Below are 18,517 nucleotides of genomic sequence, written 5' to 3'. Positions count from 1 at the left end.
ATAGTTTTATAGTATAAGCTATTTTATTATAAAGTTATTTTAAAAACTTATTACTATACTATAAATATATATAGAGACGTACTAGCTTAGACTTAGTTATTAGTAAATTATAGTTATTATATATATAACTACTTAATATACTATTAAAGTTATTATAATTAGATTATTATAAGACAAGCGCACAAATAAGAAGAGGCACACCTTTGTGTTAATGTGGAAAGGCGCTATGTCTAAAGGAGCCTAGCGGCCATACTGGTCGCCAAGCCTCTACTCAAGGGCCCGCGTCTCTCATGTCGCGACCAACCTTGCCACTTTCTGTACATCGCGTGCAATCCCTCAGCACAATCGCACTCACGAGCATCGATGACCGTATATTGTGTCGCATTTGTCCCCTGCCACGAGATCTGATACACGCATCCTCGATACTAATATGACTCCGCTGTCGCAATCGCGCGTGACGGACGCGTCTCGACGCGACGGACCTGGCCAAGACTATTGACATCGCGTTACGAATGCTGGACAGCATCTACAGAACTTATTCGCGAGCCGGCGCGCTGCTTCATGGGCATCGTGTGTTCGGTCTACCTCCCATTTATTCTGACAAAGTTGACGTCAACGGGCGTTTCGCATTCGCGGTCCTCGGACTGCGTTTGTGGGTTCAGTAGCCGGGGCTCTCCCTCCATCTCCAGATGAATGGCTGCTGAACAAAGGCAACGCCCGAGAGTAATGCTGATGCGTCCCGATGGGTTTGATCTGCTCTGCAGTGACAGCTTGTCGGTGATGTTGAGGCAGTGAGCCTATCTGGCGGCTTTACCCTGCTGCTGCATCCTCTTTGTTCCTGGTCTTCGGAGCAGTCGAGCATCGATGGGCGCACGGCATAGGTGGGATTGACGTTTCGTTTCAGCTCATACATTTCCGTTTTTCTTGCTCGGCAACGCGCCGTGATTTCCGGTTCTGTAGATCTTCATCTGGTTGCCTAATATGTGGTTGCTACACCACAGTTAGGCGTAATACCAGATTCGATCCTAAAATTATTAGTTCTCAGCCATGATTGGTTTCTGCGCACCTTCGCGTCATCTGCCGATCCATGCCCGCCTCGCACGGCTAGGCAGCCATCTTCAACAAGAGAACATCGACATGCACTACTTCGTCCGCCAACTTTCATCGTCAATATGCAATGCTATACGCGCGAAAGCTTCATGGAGGAGTATGCCTTCCCTCTCAAACCGGCGAAGGATTTTGAACGCGCTGGCATCCCCGCTCAATATGCCTCAGGTCACCCAAAGGAGTGGTCGCAAACGCGCGATGTTATCAACTTCAGCGCCGATCTGCCACAACAATCCGAGATTACATACCGAAGTTACGATACCGCTGTGAGCTCTGACAAGAAGTTGCTGGCCATCAGCAGTAACTTGGGGCGGATCTTGGTGTACAATATTCATACCCGACAGCTGTGCGAGATCCTCGAAGGAGGTGGATCGGTGGAGTTTCGACCTTCTGTTGCCAATGCGGAAAGCCACTCAGAGATCGAGCAAACCTCCGGTACAGGGACTCCGAGACCTGGCTACACCCTGGTGAGCTCCGTCGTCGATGAGACTCAGCGTTCCGAACGTACAATCGGCCAGCTTATCCTTTGGGACCTTGACCAAAACGGACGCACACTCGACAAAGAAGAGCCGATCGATCCCTCCGTCTGGGCTACAAAAGCTATCGATGCAATCGCGCCCGAACTTGCAGCAAACCACGAATGGACCAGGGAGTTCATTGATGGCTCCTCGCTCCATACAGAGTTCTTGAAAGCGCTCAGTCATGTAGCCGCCGACTATAATAGGCGCCACAACACCATCATTGACAACGCGGAACTGGGCGGCTTCGGGTCTAAACGCTTCAGCAAGGACGGCAGACTGATGCTGTACCGTTCGAACAACCATTCGACCCAAAGCGGCATGCGCCCAGCAGAAGACTTGCCGCTCGTCGTTATCTATGATGTCGAAGCAGGTAAAGAAATGCATCGCCTTACTGGACACACGGATGCTATCATGTGGTCGGCTATGAGCCCGGACATGGAGTGCGTTGCCACCGTGTCTTGGGATGGGTCGCTACGCATGTATTCCGTCTCGACTGGGGTTCTCATTTGGGCTACAGACAAATCAGGTGGTCAAAGTTGGGCCGGCGCATTCTCGTAAGCACTACTCCAGTACATATTACACATAAGGCATATGCTAACTTAGCTTACCAATCTATAGGCCAGACTCAAAGCTCATCGTCTGGAGTACTAAGAGTGGCTCAGTGGTGCAGGTTCACGATGTCTTAGACGGGCGTAAGGTAGCAGTTATGCCAGAGAAATTTTCCCGCTGGTGCCGGTGCTTTGACTGGCATCCAGCGCGGTCGGAGATTGCGCTTTGCGCTGGTAAAGAAGCATATGTCTGGAACCCGCTGGATGGTTCCAATGGCAAGGTACTTCAGCATTTCAAGATCGAGGGTAAAGAACGACTGAGTATGTCTGAGATCCATGCTGTTCTATGGATGAACGAAGGTCGACTACTGGGTATTGAGTCGGACGAAGGATCAACCCTGATCTACGACACCGAAAGCAACGCGAAAGAGCTGTTTTGGCGACCTGCTGGCACGATGGCTAGCTACGTTGCGGGCAGTCTATGCGGCATGTTTCTAGACAAGGAAGAACAGGATGTTTACCTTAGTGTCGACGGCGATGGGACTGCGCGGTTCTGGCGGACAAGCGTCCCAGCTCTCCCATCGTGGTGGGACAAAGACCCGATTCCTGTCGCCACAAAGAAAGCATTCCCCGAGACTGGAAAGTATGTCAAAATCACGAAGACATCGGGCAAAGCAACTTTACAGCACGAAGCCGCTAAAGAGAGTTAGGGTGAAAACGGTGCGGCGTTGTGGACCGCTGAGTAGAGTCCTAGGCCAGTGGACAAACGATACCTCGGCTTTGAGATCGTCCTGGCTGGCGTGGAGGATTGGTGTTATGTTCAGTGTTGCGATAGTGTTTAAATCGCTGGTCATGGTAATTCACCCCACCCTTCCCGCTCTTTGCTTTTTCTCGTCAGTCTGACTGCATCACCCAATATTTCACACGTACCAATGACAGCCAAGAACAAATTGACACTTCACGATACCCAACACCTTCTGCAGGGCTGCAGCGCTGGGCATACCCGGGATGGGGGAACCGGTAGCGAGTCTTGGTCACAATTAATGTCAGTGGCTGTGGATACAACGGATATCGGCGCCGGCACGGTATACCCTTCCTTGTCACCCGTGATCACACAATCTTGCGAGCAGCTGACACACTGCTTTCGGCACATCGGCGCATACGCCACCATACACTTTCCGTTATCTTCGCCGCTGTCCCACACTAATCGGTTGCTCGGATTGCGCAATCCGGATCGTGTGCGCATATTGACGATGCGAAGATCGTTGAGTTTTCGACATGTTGGGACTCGCAGTATTGCCTCACGGCTGGCTAAAGGCGTTGCGGTCCGGGCAACCGTCTCCGCGCTTACGTTGTACCCTTTCAGGCTGAACCCCACACCGCCATTCGCTTAGCCCCACGCGGTGCGGCTTATTGTGCTGTGTACCTTATATGAACCATGGAGGAACAGATGACTGACCTGCGAAAATCCCTCGTCGTCCTTTTTACGATTTGCACGCTGGTCGGACTTTCGTTTTCAAGGTCATCCTAAGCTTGCGCTCTTGCTGCTTCTTCTCATAGGAGTATCGACGACCTTCGTTTGCCTTGCTGGCAATCTTGTCCACGAGCATCGAGTTTGACACTCCCGCTGTAGACTAAATCAGCAAGAAACGCTAAGACTTTGTGCCTGGTCACGCGTTTTGATTCCGCATTGGTCCCGCGTTCCAATTGACTTGTGCAGTGTCACTAAACACAGTAAGCTACGCCTCCTAAGCCATGTCGGCCGTCACGTCCCTGTATAACCAACCATCCCGTCGTGGTATAAAAGTTTCCCGCGGAGATCACAGGTACTATCCTTGTTCACATTCCCACCATGATACAACCTACCCAAAATGGCGAGCGCTATGAGCTCACAAGCCCCACGGAGATGCCCAAAGCGGGTGCATTCCTTTGGAACCAACGTATGATGATTCAGGTCACATGTCGTGGTTTTGCAACTGCACAATACATGCAACCCGAGCCCGCGAAATATGCCTACGCGCCCAACCTCGAAGCGAAGACCTTTATGCAACCGGAGCAAAACTACTATGCTCACCACCCTGGCCGTTTCGTATACATCAAGGATGAGGAAAACGGCGAGATCTTCTCGGCGCCGTATGAACCGGTAAGGGCAAAGTTGGATCGCTTCACCTTCGATGTAGGCAAAAGCGACATCAAATGGCTTGTGGAGAAGTCTGGCATTCGTGTCGAGATGACCTTCTTACTGCCCACCGACGATGTGGCTGAACTCTGGAGCATCAATGTGACCAACATCTCAAGTCGCAAGCGCAACTTGAGTATCTACCCCTACTTTCCATTGGGCTACATGTCATGGATGAACCAAGAGGCGGAGTGGAATACGAACGTTGGGGGCGTGGTTGGGAGCTGTAAGACTCCGTATCAAAAAGCAGAGGATTACCCGAAGACGAAATATCTGAAAGACAAGACCTACTTCCTCTGTGAAACCACACCAGTCTCATGGGAAGCGAAGCAAGAAGCTTTCGAAGGCGAAGGAGGCCTACAAGCGCCATCGGCACTAAAAGAGTCACAGCTTTCGAACAGCGATGCCCGTTACGAAACTCCGACCGCGGTCGTTCAATACTGGGCTGATCTGGGCGAGAACGAGAGCAAAGAGTACAGGTTTCTGTTCGGTCCCGCATACGACGAAGCCGAGATCCTCGACATGCGCAAGAAATACCTCAACAAGATGGCGTTCGCGAAGGCCGCCAAAGACTACGAAGACTATATTCAACGTGGCAGCGGTTGCGTACGTCTCGAGACTCCAGACAAAGATCTCGATAACTTAGTCAACAACTGGCTGCCCCGACAATTATACTACCACGGCGACGTAAACAGACTTACGACCGATCCGCAAACGCGAAACTACCTTCAAGACAACATGGGCATGAGCTTCATCAAGCCGGAAGTAGCCCGCAAAGCCATCACCACAGCGGTCGGTCAGCAGGAGAAGAACGGCTCCATGCCAGATGGTATCCTTCTAGCCAAAGGAGCGGTGCTCAAGTACATCAACCAAATCCCTCACACCGACCACTGCGTCTGGCTCCCCATCGCCCTCGAAATCTACCTCAGCGAAACAGGCGACTACGCGCTGCTAGACGAAAAGGTGACCAGCATGTACGGCGACACCTTCACAGTCTTCGAGCGCTTCAGCCGCGCCATGGACTGGCTGCTCTCCTCAAACGCACGAGACGACCGCGGACTCTCCTACATCGCGCAGGGCGACTGGTGCGACCCGATGAACATGGTCGGTCCCAAAGGCGTCGGTGTATCAGGCTGGCTCACCGTCGCAACCGCCTACGCCGTAAATCTGTGGGCGCAAATCTGCGAAGACGCCGACAAACCCGACATCGCGAAGAAATACCGCACCGGCGCTGAACAAGTCAACGAATCAGCTAACGAGCACCTCTGGGACGGCGACTGGTTTGCCCGCGGTATCACAGACGACAACGTAACGTTCGGCATCAAAGACGACAAAGAAGGTCGCATCTGGCTGAACCCTCAAGCCTGGTCCATCCTCGGCGGCGCAGCCTCCTCGGAGCAAATCTCGAAAATCCTGCCCCAGGTCGACGAGCAACTCACCACACCCTACGGCGTCGTCATGTTCGGCCCGCCCTTCACCGCTATGCGCGAAGACGTCGGTCGCGTAACGCAAAAGTATCCCGGTCAAGGCGAGAACGGCTCCGTGTACAACCACGCCGCTGCCTTTTACGCCTGGGCCCTTTACGGTATCGATGAAGTGGACCGCGCGTACGCCACGCTCCGCGCTATGATCCCCGGTCCTGATGAAGAGGATTTGATTCGTAGGGGTCAACTCCCTATTTTCATTCCTAACTACTACCGTGGCGGGTATGGGATTAAGCATCTGGACCGCACGGCTGGTCGCTCGAGTCAGCTGTTCAATACTGGGACTGTGAGTTGGGTGTATAGGTGTTTTATCGAAGGGCTGTGTGGGTTGAGGGGTGTAAGGGAGGGGCTGAAGATCGCGCCGAAGATGCCGAGTGATTGGGAGGAGATGAAGGTGAGGAGGGAGTTTAGGGGTGCGGTGTTTGATGTTCAGATTAAGAGGGGGGATGTTGAGGATGTCAAGGTTGTGGTTGATGGGGAGGAGGTGGAGGGATGCGTTGTTAAGAATGTTACGGCTGGGAAGACGTACAAGGTGCTTGTGGAGGTACCGAGGGCGAAGAAAAATGCAGTCAATGGGACGCAGTCGAATGGGATTAGGACGAATGGAGGACTGACAAATGGGTCAGCGACGAACGGAAACGGTACTCATGGGACGAAGTAGAGGTAGCATAGCACATGCGAGAATTTGAAGGTTTTGTTCTTTTAGGCTACTTCCATCGCGCGTTTGCTAAGCAACTCTCCCCAAGGCTGGACATGATGCCAAATTTCCATCTTGACGTAGAAACATCATCTACTGCCCTGACCCGAAAAGAACATATCCACACTATTCCTCCACGCACTCTCCGCAACCTTCTCCACGCCAACACCCTTAATCCCCGCAACAATCAACGCCACCTTCTCCACATTGCAACTCTCATTCCTCTCCTTCACCATATCACCAATACTGAACTTGTCTTTCTTCTTACTTCCCCAAGACCATTTCGTCGCATTCTTCAAATACGCTTTTGCGACTTCACTAGACGCTTGGATATCGCCCCATGGCGCATCTGTTTCAATCTGAAGCTTATCCAATGGAACATGCTTGATCATATCCAAGCTATCGCGATCTCGGAAAGCGAAGTTGTTGACACTAACATGTAGGCCCATGCCGGTCAAAGTCTGCATCTGCGCTGTGGTACCAACGAAAGAGTGGACTAGGCCGGATCGCAAAGGCAGCCGGTCCATGTACGGCTCGATTATAGCAACGAAGTCTTCGAATGCGGCGCGACAGTGGAGGAAGAGGGGTAGTTTCCATCCCGCGCTCACAATCATATCGAGCTGGCGCTTGAACACGCGTATCTGAACGTCTTTTGGGGCTTCGGCCAGCTTGTCATAGTCGAGGCCGAGCTCTCCGAAAGCGGCTAGAAGGTGGGGCTCTTCGTTCAAGGTCGTCGTGATGCTGTCAGACAGGCCCTTGTAGTATTCTTCTCCGCCCTCATCAGCTTCGACCGCATGGTATGGGTGAACACCGATTGTGACCCTGCACTGCTCGGGTCGTTTTCGCGCTATGCCGAGATTGAAAGACGCGTCGGATGCGTACATGCCTGTCAGCATGACTTTCTCTACCCCGGCAGCTAATGCGCGGTCGAGCACGGCATCGAAGTCTGGCTCATGGTATTGCTTGCCGCGATAGGTGCCGGCGAACTCTTTGGCAGTTGCGGTTACGGCGACCTGGATACATCGACGTGTTGGTTCAGCCAAGTCGCGTCAACACGGGAGTGGGTGAGCGCGTACGTCTGCGTACCGGAGTTTCGTAGATGGAGCGGAGGGAGCGTCACTGGGAAACCCTTCTAGTAGCATTGGTATTGACATCATGTGTGAGAATGGAGCAATGTGATGTGTGTAGCGGCGGAGGCGATGCGAGTTCGCGAGGTGCGTCACCTTCGGAAGCAACACTTCCGATCTCGGAATGTCGAAGTGGAGCGACTATCTTGGCTCTAGATCGCCGGCCTACTGAGACAACAGACATCACACTCGAAGCATTTCTCATCAATCCGACGCTTTTCGCGAAGTCATTTTTACCGCAGCTCACGTTTCCGCTCTCCCACTCGTATTCAATTGCCAATAGACGTGGCAACCCTTGTAACAGCCCAGAAGGCGTCGTTGGGCTGAGGGCAAATAGACTGATCTTTCCTATTGTCAGCTTCACTAAAAGTAAGGAACGATGGAATCTGCAGACTATCTTCACATGGACAATGATCTTGGCTCTGTGACATCCCATGCGTTCCTCGTTTGCGGGGTACATCAGCTCGCGACTGCCCCTCTACCGCGCCACAGACATGCGCTTCTCCTTACATATCCAATCGATCGATTGACTTCCCCTTTCGTCAACCCCGCACCCCAAAGCTTTTCCACATACAAAAACTCTACCGGGGTGTTATTTCACGCTATAGCGTTTGATACACGTATCAGTCCAGTCACTATTGATCGCATATCATCACAGGATCATCATACCTGACACAGCCGCGCAAAAGCTCTGTATCATGCCTGTGAACAACACTAGCGATGCGTGGGCATGTGCTGACGAGATGCCGACTGATTCTCTGACACTACCGCAGGTTAGTGGACCCTACAAGGTAGACAGGCAAGTTATAGAAGGTAATACTGGCATGACAAGTTTTCATATCATACTCACTCTGTACAAGCCTTTCCCATCGCCGGAACTGAGGTCATTAACGCCTTCAACTACTACAAATCGCTATGGGGCAAAACCGCCAAGATCGTTGTGCGACTGCCTACAGGAGAGACCGACAACTACTTCCTAAAGGCATAGCTCTTTGCAAAAGAAATCTCGGAAAGTGGTTGCTAATGAATTCCAGGTCGTATCTCTGGGATCAGTGGGAAGGCAGATGTGCGAAGGCGAATACGAATCGCTCAAAGCAATCTACGCGGTCTCGCCTTCATTTGTCCCACGACCCTACGCCTGGGGAGAAATTGAAGAGAACGGGTCAACGGCCCATTTCCTTCTTACGGCGTTTCGAGACATAGAAAAGCAGGTATGGGTATTGCGGTTCTCAAGCATGTCCAAATGCTGATGCGAACAGCCTGCAGATCCGGTCAGACTGGCTAAAGGACTAGCGGATATGCATCTACGATCTGTATCCCCAACTGGTAGATTCGGCTTCCATCCCTCGACGTGCCATGGGCGAATAACTCAGGCTGTCGATACATGGGAAGATTCCTGGTGTGCTCTATTCAGTCAGCATCTAGGTCATGTCATGGACCTGGCGAAGCCAATCCTCAATTGGCCAGCATTCGACGCAGTGTGCGATCTCACCCTCCGGAATGTAGTGCCACGTCTACTGTTACCTCTCCAAGAAGAAGGCCGGATTCTGAAACCATGCCTGATCCACGGCGATTGCTGGGATGGTAACACGGCGATCGACGCCAAGACTGGCGAGGCTTTCGTTTTCGATGTGGCTTCCTTCTACGGGCACAACGAGTACGATATTGGCAATTGGAGAGCACCGCGCCATCGCGTGAGTAGCAAGGCCTATATCGACAACTACAAATGTCATTTCCCAGTATCCGAACCTGTCGAAGACTGGGACGCACGGAATCGTCTGTATTCGTTGACCTTCAACATCGGTAATGCGATGTATGTCCCCGAGTCACAGCAGCGCCAAGTCGTATTCGATGATATGAGTACCCTGTGCCAGGTCTTCTGCCCGGACGATCTGCAAGCCACGATGGAGAAGCTCTCGGAACACGATACGGTCGGCAGGGAGCCGCAGAATCATTGAAGCACGACAGTTGACGAGAATTGCGATGAGGTAGAGGCTGGCGCGCAGAAAAGAGGCTGAGACCTCGGGAAGCTGCTACTTTGACGGAGATCTTGCCGCGCACTCGCAAGCTCGTTGGTACGCGTTTCCTTTGCCGGGAAATCTTGATTGTGAGCGAGTTCGTCGCATCGAAATAAACGTGGGCGTATGTTAACGGCGCGTCCTTACATTTGATGAAAACCTTGGGATGACTGATGGCTGATGGCTGACAGTCCACGGGCTGCGACAAAGCGTCGGCAGCTCTGTGCCCGGCGGGGCTGCTACGTAGCTTCCAATGCTGACTAAGCAGGCCCCTTTACTTTGTCGCCCGCCTTGTGATGTCCACTCCTCATCAACAACAATCATTTGCACTGATTCTATAATCAGATGAGTGTTGATACGAGCGTTGCATGGTTTCTGTGAAGTAAAGTAACCATGCCTCGCCATGTCTGTAGATGCGCACAAAAGCGATCGCATCTAACTCATTGCGCAACACTGATACCATACGCGGCGTACGGAAAGTCATCGAGGCTTATCCTCAGCTCCGCCATACCATCGTCCGACATGAGTCGACCGTCTTCAGCAGTGACAGGGCTTCTCGGATCTCCCTCCACTGGCATTCCATACTCAGGCACAGTACCATCTTCCTCCGTCCTTCCCATAAGAACATCCATCTCGCGCCCTTTGCAAACCTCCGCAAGCCCGGGATGTGGCACCCAAACTACTCGCATACCCGCCCTTCTCGCTGCCTCCACACCTGCGATCGAGTCTTCAAACACTAAGCACTCTGCAGGCTCCAAGGCACGCTCACCACGTGCTGTCTCAGCGGCATTCAATCTCTTCAAAGCGAGGAGAAAGATATCAGGCTCTGGCTTCTTCCTGCTATCAGACATCTCCGGATCATCGCCGAAGACATGGAATGCTGGATCGTCAAACGCCGCATTGATAGCGGGTATATGCGACGTCTTTAGTGCGAACTTTTGCTGACCAGCTGAACTAGCTAACGAAAGCAGCACAGGCGGTGATGTCTTGGCTTTCATGGTTGAGAGAAGAGTTTCAACACCTGGAAGCACCTTACTGTTTTCGAAGAGATGTGTAAACCCTTTTTCTTTCGCAGACCATTCAGCTGGCGTGAGGGGTACCTGTGCCCAGTCTAGTAAACGCTTGGTACCCTGTACTAAGCATTAGCATGCCGGGGCGATATGATAGGGCTGAGCAACAAATACCTTTATGCCTCTGCTTTGCTGCGTCGCCTTGATCGCCCATGGGTAATCTGGTCTTCCGTACTCGCGCAGTATGTTGTTGTAGATGTCTGTGTAGATGTCTTCTGAGTTGATGAGCGTGCCGTCTACATCGAAGATGCAGGCACGTACGGGCGGTAGCGAAGCCATGAGATCTACAGCTGATCGAGCGCGATCTGGGCTTTCTCTCTTGGCTTCAGTCGTGCAAGATGATCTGCTCCAAGGCTGGGCAGCTGAAGGACCCTGAACTGCGGACCTGCGCATTTACCCCGCGGTCACTAACCGTATCGGGACTAGTCGCCACACAGGATGCCCAGGTGGGAAGTGGCTACGCTTGACGGCATCGTTCAAGATGCGCCTTCTATCTCTAATACTGCTAGCAAGTGGCTTACAACTTATACGACATCTCCGACTGGGGATCAATTCATGGCAGCTGACTACCACGCCTAGTCGTAGTACTTCCAGTCTAGTAGACTCTTACACGGGCCGCTCTAGTCTATCTTTCGCATCTGCCCCTCATCTCTTGCACAGCCCTCAGCTAGAGGTACATCGTCACACCAATGCGCTACAACATATTCGGCTGCAGTAACCGAGTATCAAGGTCGGCGAGGAGAATTCATTTCGTGGCGGAGTTTGGAGTTCGCGAATCCTCTGCCCTCGGCTTGCCAGCAAAGTCCACCTGAGGTGAGCATTCAATACACTACGATGGCGCCTCAGAATTCAGCCAATATCTCGTTGACACGGCGATACCAATAACGAGCGATAGCAATACCAGCTCGCACGAACTTGCAGTTGCTTCAGCTGTCGATACACTAGTTCACCAATCCTGTCTACACCCTCAGACTTGCAAGTTTCCTAATTCAGATCTACATACTTTGATATATGCCAAGGGTACAGCCGCACATGTATCGATTCTCTGCAGTCAGCTACACTTCTCCAATGAGGACTATCGGACATGCTCGACACTGCGTTCAGCTACTACTACGTCCCGAGGTCTATGTCAGCCCAACGGGACATCAGTATCTGCGAATGTAAGCTATCCTGCTTTCGAACTGTGTTGAACTACCGCTTCATCCCACTCTCCACTCCGACTACATGTCTGCAGATACGAAATGCCAATACACCGAAGCGGGCATTCTGCATACATCCCACCTCCTCTTCACAGCTTAGGTCGCGATAGAAGCAACACCCCACTCATGCCAACACCGCCTTATGAGTGACATACAAGCGCGCATGACTCAGCTCCTGCCCATCACATGCCACGCAACCCACCACAAGGCTGACAACTAGGTACATGGTGGCTTGCAGGGCGACAGGAAGCAGCAAGTGCACATCTTGACATCGCCAAAATCTCCACCTAACACTTGGGCCAGACTGCCGTCGAACCCACACCCCACCGGTGTAAATACCTGAACTAACAATGTGAGAATATGGCTAGACTCGGGCGACGGCAGCATATCTTGTTCGCAGGATTTTCTTGGATGTTCCCCACACGGCCCGGGGTCGATCAGCCATGGGGCGCCCACTTTGGAGTTGCTTCATCTTACGAACGGGAAGCTTGGGGGCGGATATCGTGGTGATTGGGCTTGGCAGTTCTTGTGGCATTGCGCAGACTAGAGAGTACCGTAGCTTGACGAGCAATACTGTCGCATTGGGCTGCGAACACGTTCCTCCAGGGTACAAGACCACGTATAACAATGTCGACGATGTAACAAAGCGATTGTGCGAGGTTGCTGCAGCTAGACCAGAACACAATAATACTGATACGGTGTTGTAGTGTAGGCGCGGCATAAGAGCGGCAAAGCAGCCTGGTGTCATGTACGGAGCACTATTCTTAGCGGCGCACTCATCCCCGGGCTCGTATCGCACATCGCTGCATCGTGAGGCTAGGATCGGGGGGTGTGTAGGGCTACGGACCTCTCTCCGTATCGTCCCGCTGGTTTAGGCGCGCCATGTGCTCTCTGCCCAGCGACACGGTCGGCCAACGACGGGCCATGTGCAACGGGCGACATGGCTGTTAGACCCTCCTTTCCTCGTTTTCTCGCACAGACTAGTTCGCAAGGCCGCCAGCAAGCATGGCGCCCGATTTAAACGAAATCAATAGGAGAATTGCTGAGAAAATAAATTAACGCTGCGTCTGTCATGCGTGTGCTGATTGGGTCGTGATAAGAGCCTTTACTTATCCGGTAATACCAAGCAGCGGGACACCTGCCTAAGCGAGTACTAACTTGATAGCGGTGCCGTATGTTGGACCTGTTTTTTTTCTTGCCTGTCAGCCGCAATGTCTACATGTCGACTATTGAAATGTTGCAGCTCGCGTGCTGACACGTGCAGACAAAGAGGCGCCGTACGCATGCAGCCCCGGCTGTCGCCAATGTACCTACCGGACTTGGAAGACAATGCGGCTGCGATGTGGGCGTCGGTGTGATCAGGCGCGGTTAGGGCTTGGGCTGGGAGGCGGTCGAGGTGTTAGGAATACTAGACGCTTATATACATGGTCTTGCCTGGGATGCGAATACGATACCCAGGGTGTTGTTAAACAGCCGGTGCGTCCTTCTTGCACTCGGAACTTTTGTCGATTCAATATACTTTTGTCGCTCGTTTGACACTTTCCCATTGCGCCACACATGGCGCAACTTTATGCCCTGCGGCGGCTGCCATTTAGCCTGCATCTCCTGGTACTGTCCCTGGTTTGCTCCGCTAGCGCGCAGAGTTCAGCGGCGCCAGAACTCCCTAGCAATACCACAACTCCGGAACCGAAGAGAGGATGGTATTCGGAAGGATGTTACACGGATAACGTCGGTGGCCGGTCGCTCTCCGTGGGAATGGGAGTGACTGGTGGTATGACCAACGACAAGTGCAAGGCTGCATGCCGAGCTGGAGGTTTCGTCCTGGCTGGTACTGAGTATGCCGGCGAGTGTTTCTGTGACAACCAAATTCGAGCCAATGGCGGCCCCGCGCCTGACGGCGAGAAGGGGTGCAACATGGCATGCAATGGCAACCAGACAGAGATGTGCGGCGGTCCCGATCGCTTGACATTCTTCCGTTTCTACACCGGTGGTGAATCCTCGACCTCGGCCACAGCTACACCAACCGCTTCTGCAACAGCATCTGCTACTGGAGCTTCCAGCGCAGCGCCCATTGCTACTGGGCTCCCAGAAGGCTTCGAGTACAAAGGCTGCTATGTCGATGGACCCGGATTCCGCATCGTCAACTACCAACAACCCGATGATCAGAAGATGACCGTTGCGTCATGCACCAGTATATGCGCGAAAGCTGGCTATGAGATTGCAGCCATGGAGTACAGCTACCAATGCTTTTGTGACAATGCTGTTAGTATAATCCAAACATCCAGATTCTTCCATCGCTAATCCATGTAGGTGAGAATGGGCGGCAAGCCTGCTTCTTCCGAGTCGGAGTGCAACACAAAGTGTGCTGGTAACCAAGCCGAGACGTGCGGAGGTCCTAACCGAATGAGCATTTACTCAAGCCAAGATCCCTTGAAAGTCGTCAAAGTTCCAACGCCCACCCAGAACGTGAGCGACTGGCAATACCAAGGATGTATCACCGACATCGGCAACCAGGTCTTCCCGCACAAGCTGTTGAACCAGACTGGTAACTCACCGGAGTGGTGTCTGAGTCGATGCCAAGCCTTCGGTTACATGGCCGCCGGAATGGAGTACGGAGAAGAGTGCTACTGCGGTGACCTCGATGGTATCGAGAAGATTGGCTCGAAGCCCGCCCCAGAGTCTGAATGTAGCATTGCTTGCCCCGGTGACCCTGAAGCGCTCTGCGGCGCAGGCAACCGACTCAGCTGGTACAAGTGGGAGGGTGACCCATTGTACGTATGGGAATACCCTAAAGGCACCGCGGCGGGACGCTACGAGTTCTTGGTCGGCGGTCCCATCATTCCTCTGATCGCACAGCCTGGTGTCAACGGCAAGGTCTCCTTCCTCGAGAAGCACGGCACAGGCGAGCCGAACACCACCGGTGCATACGAATTCGACCCTTCGATTGGTGGCGACATCTTCCACGCCTTCCGTGAGCTGACCGGCATCAAGACGGACATCTTCTGTGCTGCTGGTCTGACTCTGCCGGATCGCGCCGGCCGACAGATCAACATTGGTGGATGGTCGACAGATTCCCTGTTCGGCGTCCGCATCTACTGGCCAGACGGTTCGGCCGGTGTCAACGGTACCAACAACTGGCAGGAAGATGTTAACACCGTCAAGCTCCAAAGGGGTCGCTGGTACCCGACAGGAATGGTCATGGCTAATGGCTCGATGCTCATCGTCGGCGGACAAGATGGCTCGAACGGCCCGCCAGTGCCAAACATGGAGATCTTGCCCACGGTCGGACCTGTGTATGAAGCGCAGTACCTGAGAGATACCGACCCATACAATCTGTACCCGTTCTTGGTCGTGCTACCATCTGGTGGTATCTTCATCCAGTACTACAACGAAGCACGCATCCTTGATGAACGCAGCTTGGACACGGTCAAGATCCTGCCAAAGGTACCGGCTGCCGTCAACGATGCTACAGGAGGCCGCACATATCCCTTTGAGGGTACTCAAGTCCTTCTTCCGCAGTACTACCCCTACAGTGCGCCGTTGGAGGTCCTCATTTGCGGTGGCGCATCAGCCCAGCCAAACGTGGGACTTGACAACTGTGTCAGCATCGAACCAGATACTGCCAATGCCCAATGGAGTCTCGAGAGGATGCCTTCTCGACGTGTCATATCCTGCATGGCAACGCTACCAGATGGCACTTACCTGATCTTGAACGGAGCTGAGATTGGACAGGCAGGCTTTGGGCTTGCAGATCAGGCGAACTTGAATGCTGTCTTGTACGATTCCAGGAAGCCACGAGGCAAGCGCATGAGTGTCATGGCCAACACTACCATCGCACGTATGTACCACTCCGAAGCTGTCATCATGGATGACGGAAGAGTACTGGTCTCGGGCTCCGACCCGCAAGATCAGGGTAAGCATCCTCAGGAGCACCGTCTGGAGGTCTTCCTTCCGCCTTATCTGCTCTCCGGCGCAGCGCAGCCTACTTTCGACTTGCCACAAGTTGATTGGATCTGGGAGGCAGACTACTCGTTCACTGTGACTTCATCCTCCGGTGGCGCGATCAAGGTGTCGCTGCTTGGTTCCGAGTCCAGTACCCATGGAAGTTCGATGGGCGCACGTATCTTGTTCCCAAGCGTGTCTTGCTCAGGCCGGTCATGCACCGTCAAGGCGCCGAAGGGCCCATACATCGCTCCCGTGGGCTGGTACAGGATGTTTGTTCTGGATGGACCTACACCCTCGCATGCGAAGTGGGTTCGTATTGGTGGCGATCCGGCTTCTCTGGGTAACTGGCCCGATGAGGCTGCCTTCCAACCATTGCCAGGTGTTGGACCTGTCGGAGGGGTCTCGACCTTGAGCGCGAACGCGACTAAGCCAAGGTCCATCTCAACAGCGCCTCGCAGCTTCCAGGGCTGAGCAAAAATTCAACGAAGTTTTGAGGAATCCAATGTCTATTTGTTAATTTGTCAGCTCGAGCAACAATACTCACGCACTGCGACCCAGTACATATTGAAATGACGGCCTTGGTAGAATTCTTAAAGTCTAATGTACACGTGTTGTTAAATCTGCATGTGACCAACATTGAGGTTTAGCGGTGATGCTGTGTTGGACATGGTCAGTGTGGATGAGACTCACTGTTTGATCCCATCTACTTCGGCGCAACGCTGCTCAAACCCCCTCTCTCATGCCTTCGTCCAACCATCGGCTGCTGAACGGCTTGCTCGTGATCATATTCTGTGCGCCTCATCCAAACCCATCATTCCATCTCCTCATCTTCATCTTCACTACTGGGGAAGCTCCACTCACTCGACTGATAATAGTCATAGTCCTCGTCAGACTCTGCTATGCTCATCGCCTTTGTACCGTATGTTCGAGCGCTGAACGCAGAGTAAGCAGATCTCTTGGGCGATGGTGATCTTGATCGCCGGCGTTTGACGGCCTGGATATAGCTTACACTACTGAGATTGACGCGCGGTGTGTCGGGAACCGGAGATGGTGAGCGGGGGCGCTTTGTGGTTGTTTTGGGCACGAGGGCTTGGGGCAGTACCTCATCATCGCCTGTAAGATCGATCACCATGTGACCGTCCATGGGCTCAGGGTCGTCCTGGGAAGTCGCTGGTGGAAGATGCTTTGGACCCTGATATCTTCGGTGAATGCGGTCGCGGACTTCTTCCTCCATGTCTCGCGCTTTGGCACGCTTAGGAGGGTGCTCTGGCATGTCCGCTGTCATGAGAGCCCATCGCTCGAGATGGCTGGCTGATCCGGAAACACCATCTGGAGCTATCTGGTCGTCGTCCTTCTGTTTCTCATCTAGCCACTTGCTCACTTTGGGCGCTCTGTAGTCGCGGTTCTGTTGCCGAGGGCGCCAGCTGTTTTGATGATGTTGCGACATGGCAAGTGCCGGGTTGGTGACGTGAAGACGCGTAGGCAGGCTCAACCCCAAACTCGAAATAGATTAGTCTCGATCCGATCGGATAGCGATGGATGAATTGGATCCAGCTGTCGGCGGAGTGAGTTGTGGAGTGGCAGGCAGAGTCCGCGCAGACCGACCCGGATGCCGAGGAAGACGCGTCTCGGATGTCGTGTTGAGAATCGCGACCTGTACGGGCTCAGAAGGGGAAGCTGCGACCCACGCTACGGCGATTTTTCTCCCTGGAACCTGGTGATTTGATGCAATAGCGACAATGCGAAGTCGATTAGCGACGGGAAATGCCTAACGCTCTTGCAGCGGTTGAAGGGCCGCCGTTGATCGGCGCCCCTTGCGGGTGGAGACGCGAGCGCGACTTCTTGGCGCTGATTCGCCGGCAATCTGCTGTCTTCCAACTACAAACCTCACCATACTGATGATTGTGTCTCTAAAAACACCATCTTCAACATAGAAGCCATCGTCACATGCTGGATTCGGCTCGATGCGACATGCAGCAGCCACTGACGACGTCGGCTAATCGCAGCCGGCCACCAACACGGGGATTACGCCCGGCAGCCCGTCCTGCACCACACCCACCGCTCAAGGCTCATGTCCGATGCTACAGTCGTATCTGGCCGCATCAGTTTGCAGCGGAATCCAGTCACATGTTTGCGCATGCAATCAACTAAACACTCAAAATCCCCAGAACACTCTCGCGGATGTTGGTCTTCGGAGGCGTCTATGGATAGCGCGGCCATTGTACGCTCGGGGTACGCCGACACCGCCTTCGCCAACTCCGACGGGGTAACTCCAAGGAATATGCACGCCATCCCACGTGCCATTCCTGCAAGATACTCCATGAATAAGACGCGGCACATGGCAAGGCCTGGGAACTTCCGTCCGACGACACATCCACCGGATGCGATTGGCCGGGGCGCCTGAAAAACGCGAACCTAACAACGCAGCATTGATCGTCTGCGCTTGGGTTACCAATGAGCTGGATACCGCACAATCCATCTAAAGCGCCGTTAGGAAGCCCAAGGCCACCAGTATGACCGCTCCGCCGTGCCCCTCTCCACCCCAGAAAAGACAAAATCAACATGTCAGCCTCGAGCAGCTCGACAGACACTAACGGGAGCGCCCATGATGATTCTACTGCT

The 18,517-nt window shown here is 53.3% G+C and overlaps 7 protein-coding genes across 7 annotated transcripts; 4 read left to right on the top strand and 3 right to left on the bottom strand.

The window, feature by feature from the left end:
* Nucleotides 1-1,172: 1,172 nt before the first annotated feature.
* On the top strand, nucleotides 1,173-2,886 carry J4E92_008271 (uncharacterized protein; the record flags this gene model as incomplete). Its single annotated transcript, XM_051499624.1, has 2 exons — nucleotides 1,173-2,182; nucleotides 2,247-2,886. The coding sequence occupies 2 exons, from the start codon at nucleotides 1,173-1,175 to the stop codon at nucleotides 2,884-2,886; spliced, it is 1,650 nt and encodes a 549-aa protein (XP_051350000.1).
* A 1,142-nt stretch (nucleotides 2,887-4,028) lies between these two features.
* Nucleotides 4,029-6,500, top strand: J4E92_008270 (uncharacterized protein; the record flags this gene model as incomplete). Its single annotated transcript, XM_051499623.1, has 1 exon — nucleotides 4,029-6,500. The coding sequence occupies one exon, from the start codon at nucleotides 4,029-4,031 to the stop codon at nucleotides 6,498-6,500; it is 2,472 nt and encodes an 823-aa protein (XP_051349999.1).
* Nucleotides 6,501-6,625: 125 nt separating this feature from the next.
* J4E92_008269 (uncharacterized protein) lies at nucleotides 6,626-7,690 on the bottom strand (the record flags this gene model as incomplete). The annotated part of the gene is made up of 2 exons (XM_051499622.1): nucleotides 6,626-7,549; nucleotides 7,613-7,690. The coding sequence occupies 2 exons, from the start codon at nucleotides 7,688-7,690 to the stop codon at nucleotides 6,626-6,628; spliced, it is 1,002 nt and encodes a 333-aa protein (XP_051349998.1).
* A 1,406-nt stretch (nucleotides 7,691-9,096) lies between these two features.
* On the top strand, nucleotides 9,097-9,621 carry J4E92_008268 (uncharacterized protein; the record flags this gene model as incomplete). Its single annotated transcript, XM_051499621.1, has 1 exon — nucleotides 9,097-9,621. The coding sequence occupies one exon, from the start codon at nucleotides 9,097-9,099 to the stop codon at nucleotides 9,619-9,621; it is 525 nt and encodes a 174-aa protein (XP_051349997.1).
* Nucleotides 9,622-10,121: 500 nt separating this feature from the next.
* J4E92_008267 (uncharacterized protein) lies at nucleotides 10,122-11,030 on the bottom strand (the record flags this gene model as incomplete). Its single annotated transcript, XM_051499620.1, has 2 exons — nucleotides 10,122-10,811; nucleotides 10,866-11,030. The coding sequence occupies 2 exons, from the start codon at nucleotides 11,028-11,030 to the stop codon at nucleotides 10,122-10,124; spliced, it is 855 nt and encodes a 284-aa protein (XP_051349996.1).
* A 2,477-nt stretch (nucleotides 11,031-13,507) lies between these two features.
* Nucleotides 13,508-16,366, top strand: J4E92_008266 (uncharacterized protein; the record flags this gene model as incomplete). The annotated part of the gene is made up of 2 exons (XM_051499619.1): nucleotides 13,508-14,212; nucleotides 14,261-16,366. 2 exons carry the CDS (start codon nucleotides 13,508-13,510, stop codon nucleotides 16,364-16,366), a joined length of 2,811 nt encoding a protein of 936 aa, XP_051349995.1.
* A 340-nt stretch (nucleotides 16,367-16,706) lies between these two features.
* On the bottom strand, nucleotides 16,707-17,342 carry J4E92_008265 (uncharacterized protein; the record flags this gene model as incomplete). The annotated part of the gene is made up of 1 exon (XM_051499618.1): nucleotides 16,707-17,342. The coding sequence occupies one exon, from the start codon at nucleotides 17,340-17,342 to the stop codon at nucleotides 16,707-16,709; it is 636 nt and encodes a 211-aa protein (XP_051349994.1).
* Nucleotides 17,343-18,517: the final 1,175 nt, after the last annotated feature.

This window comes from Alternaria infectoria (genome assembly GCF_024043175.1).
Source record: "Alternaria infectoria strain BMP 0036 chromosome Unknown scaffold_16, whole genome shotgun sequence".
Lineage (NCBI taxonomy): Eukaryota > Fungi > Ascomycota > Dothideomycetes > Pleosporales > Pleosporaceae > Alternaria > Alternaria infectoria.
This window is presented reverse-complemented; position numbering and strand designations above follow the sequence as displayed.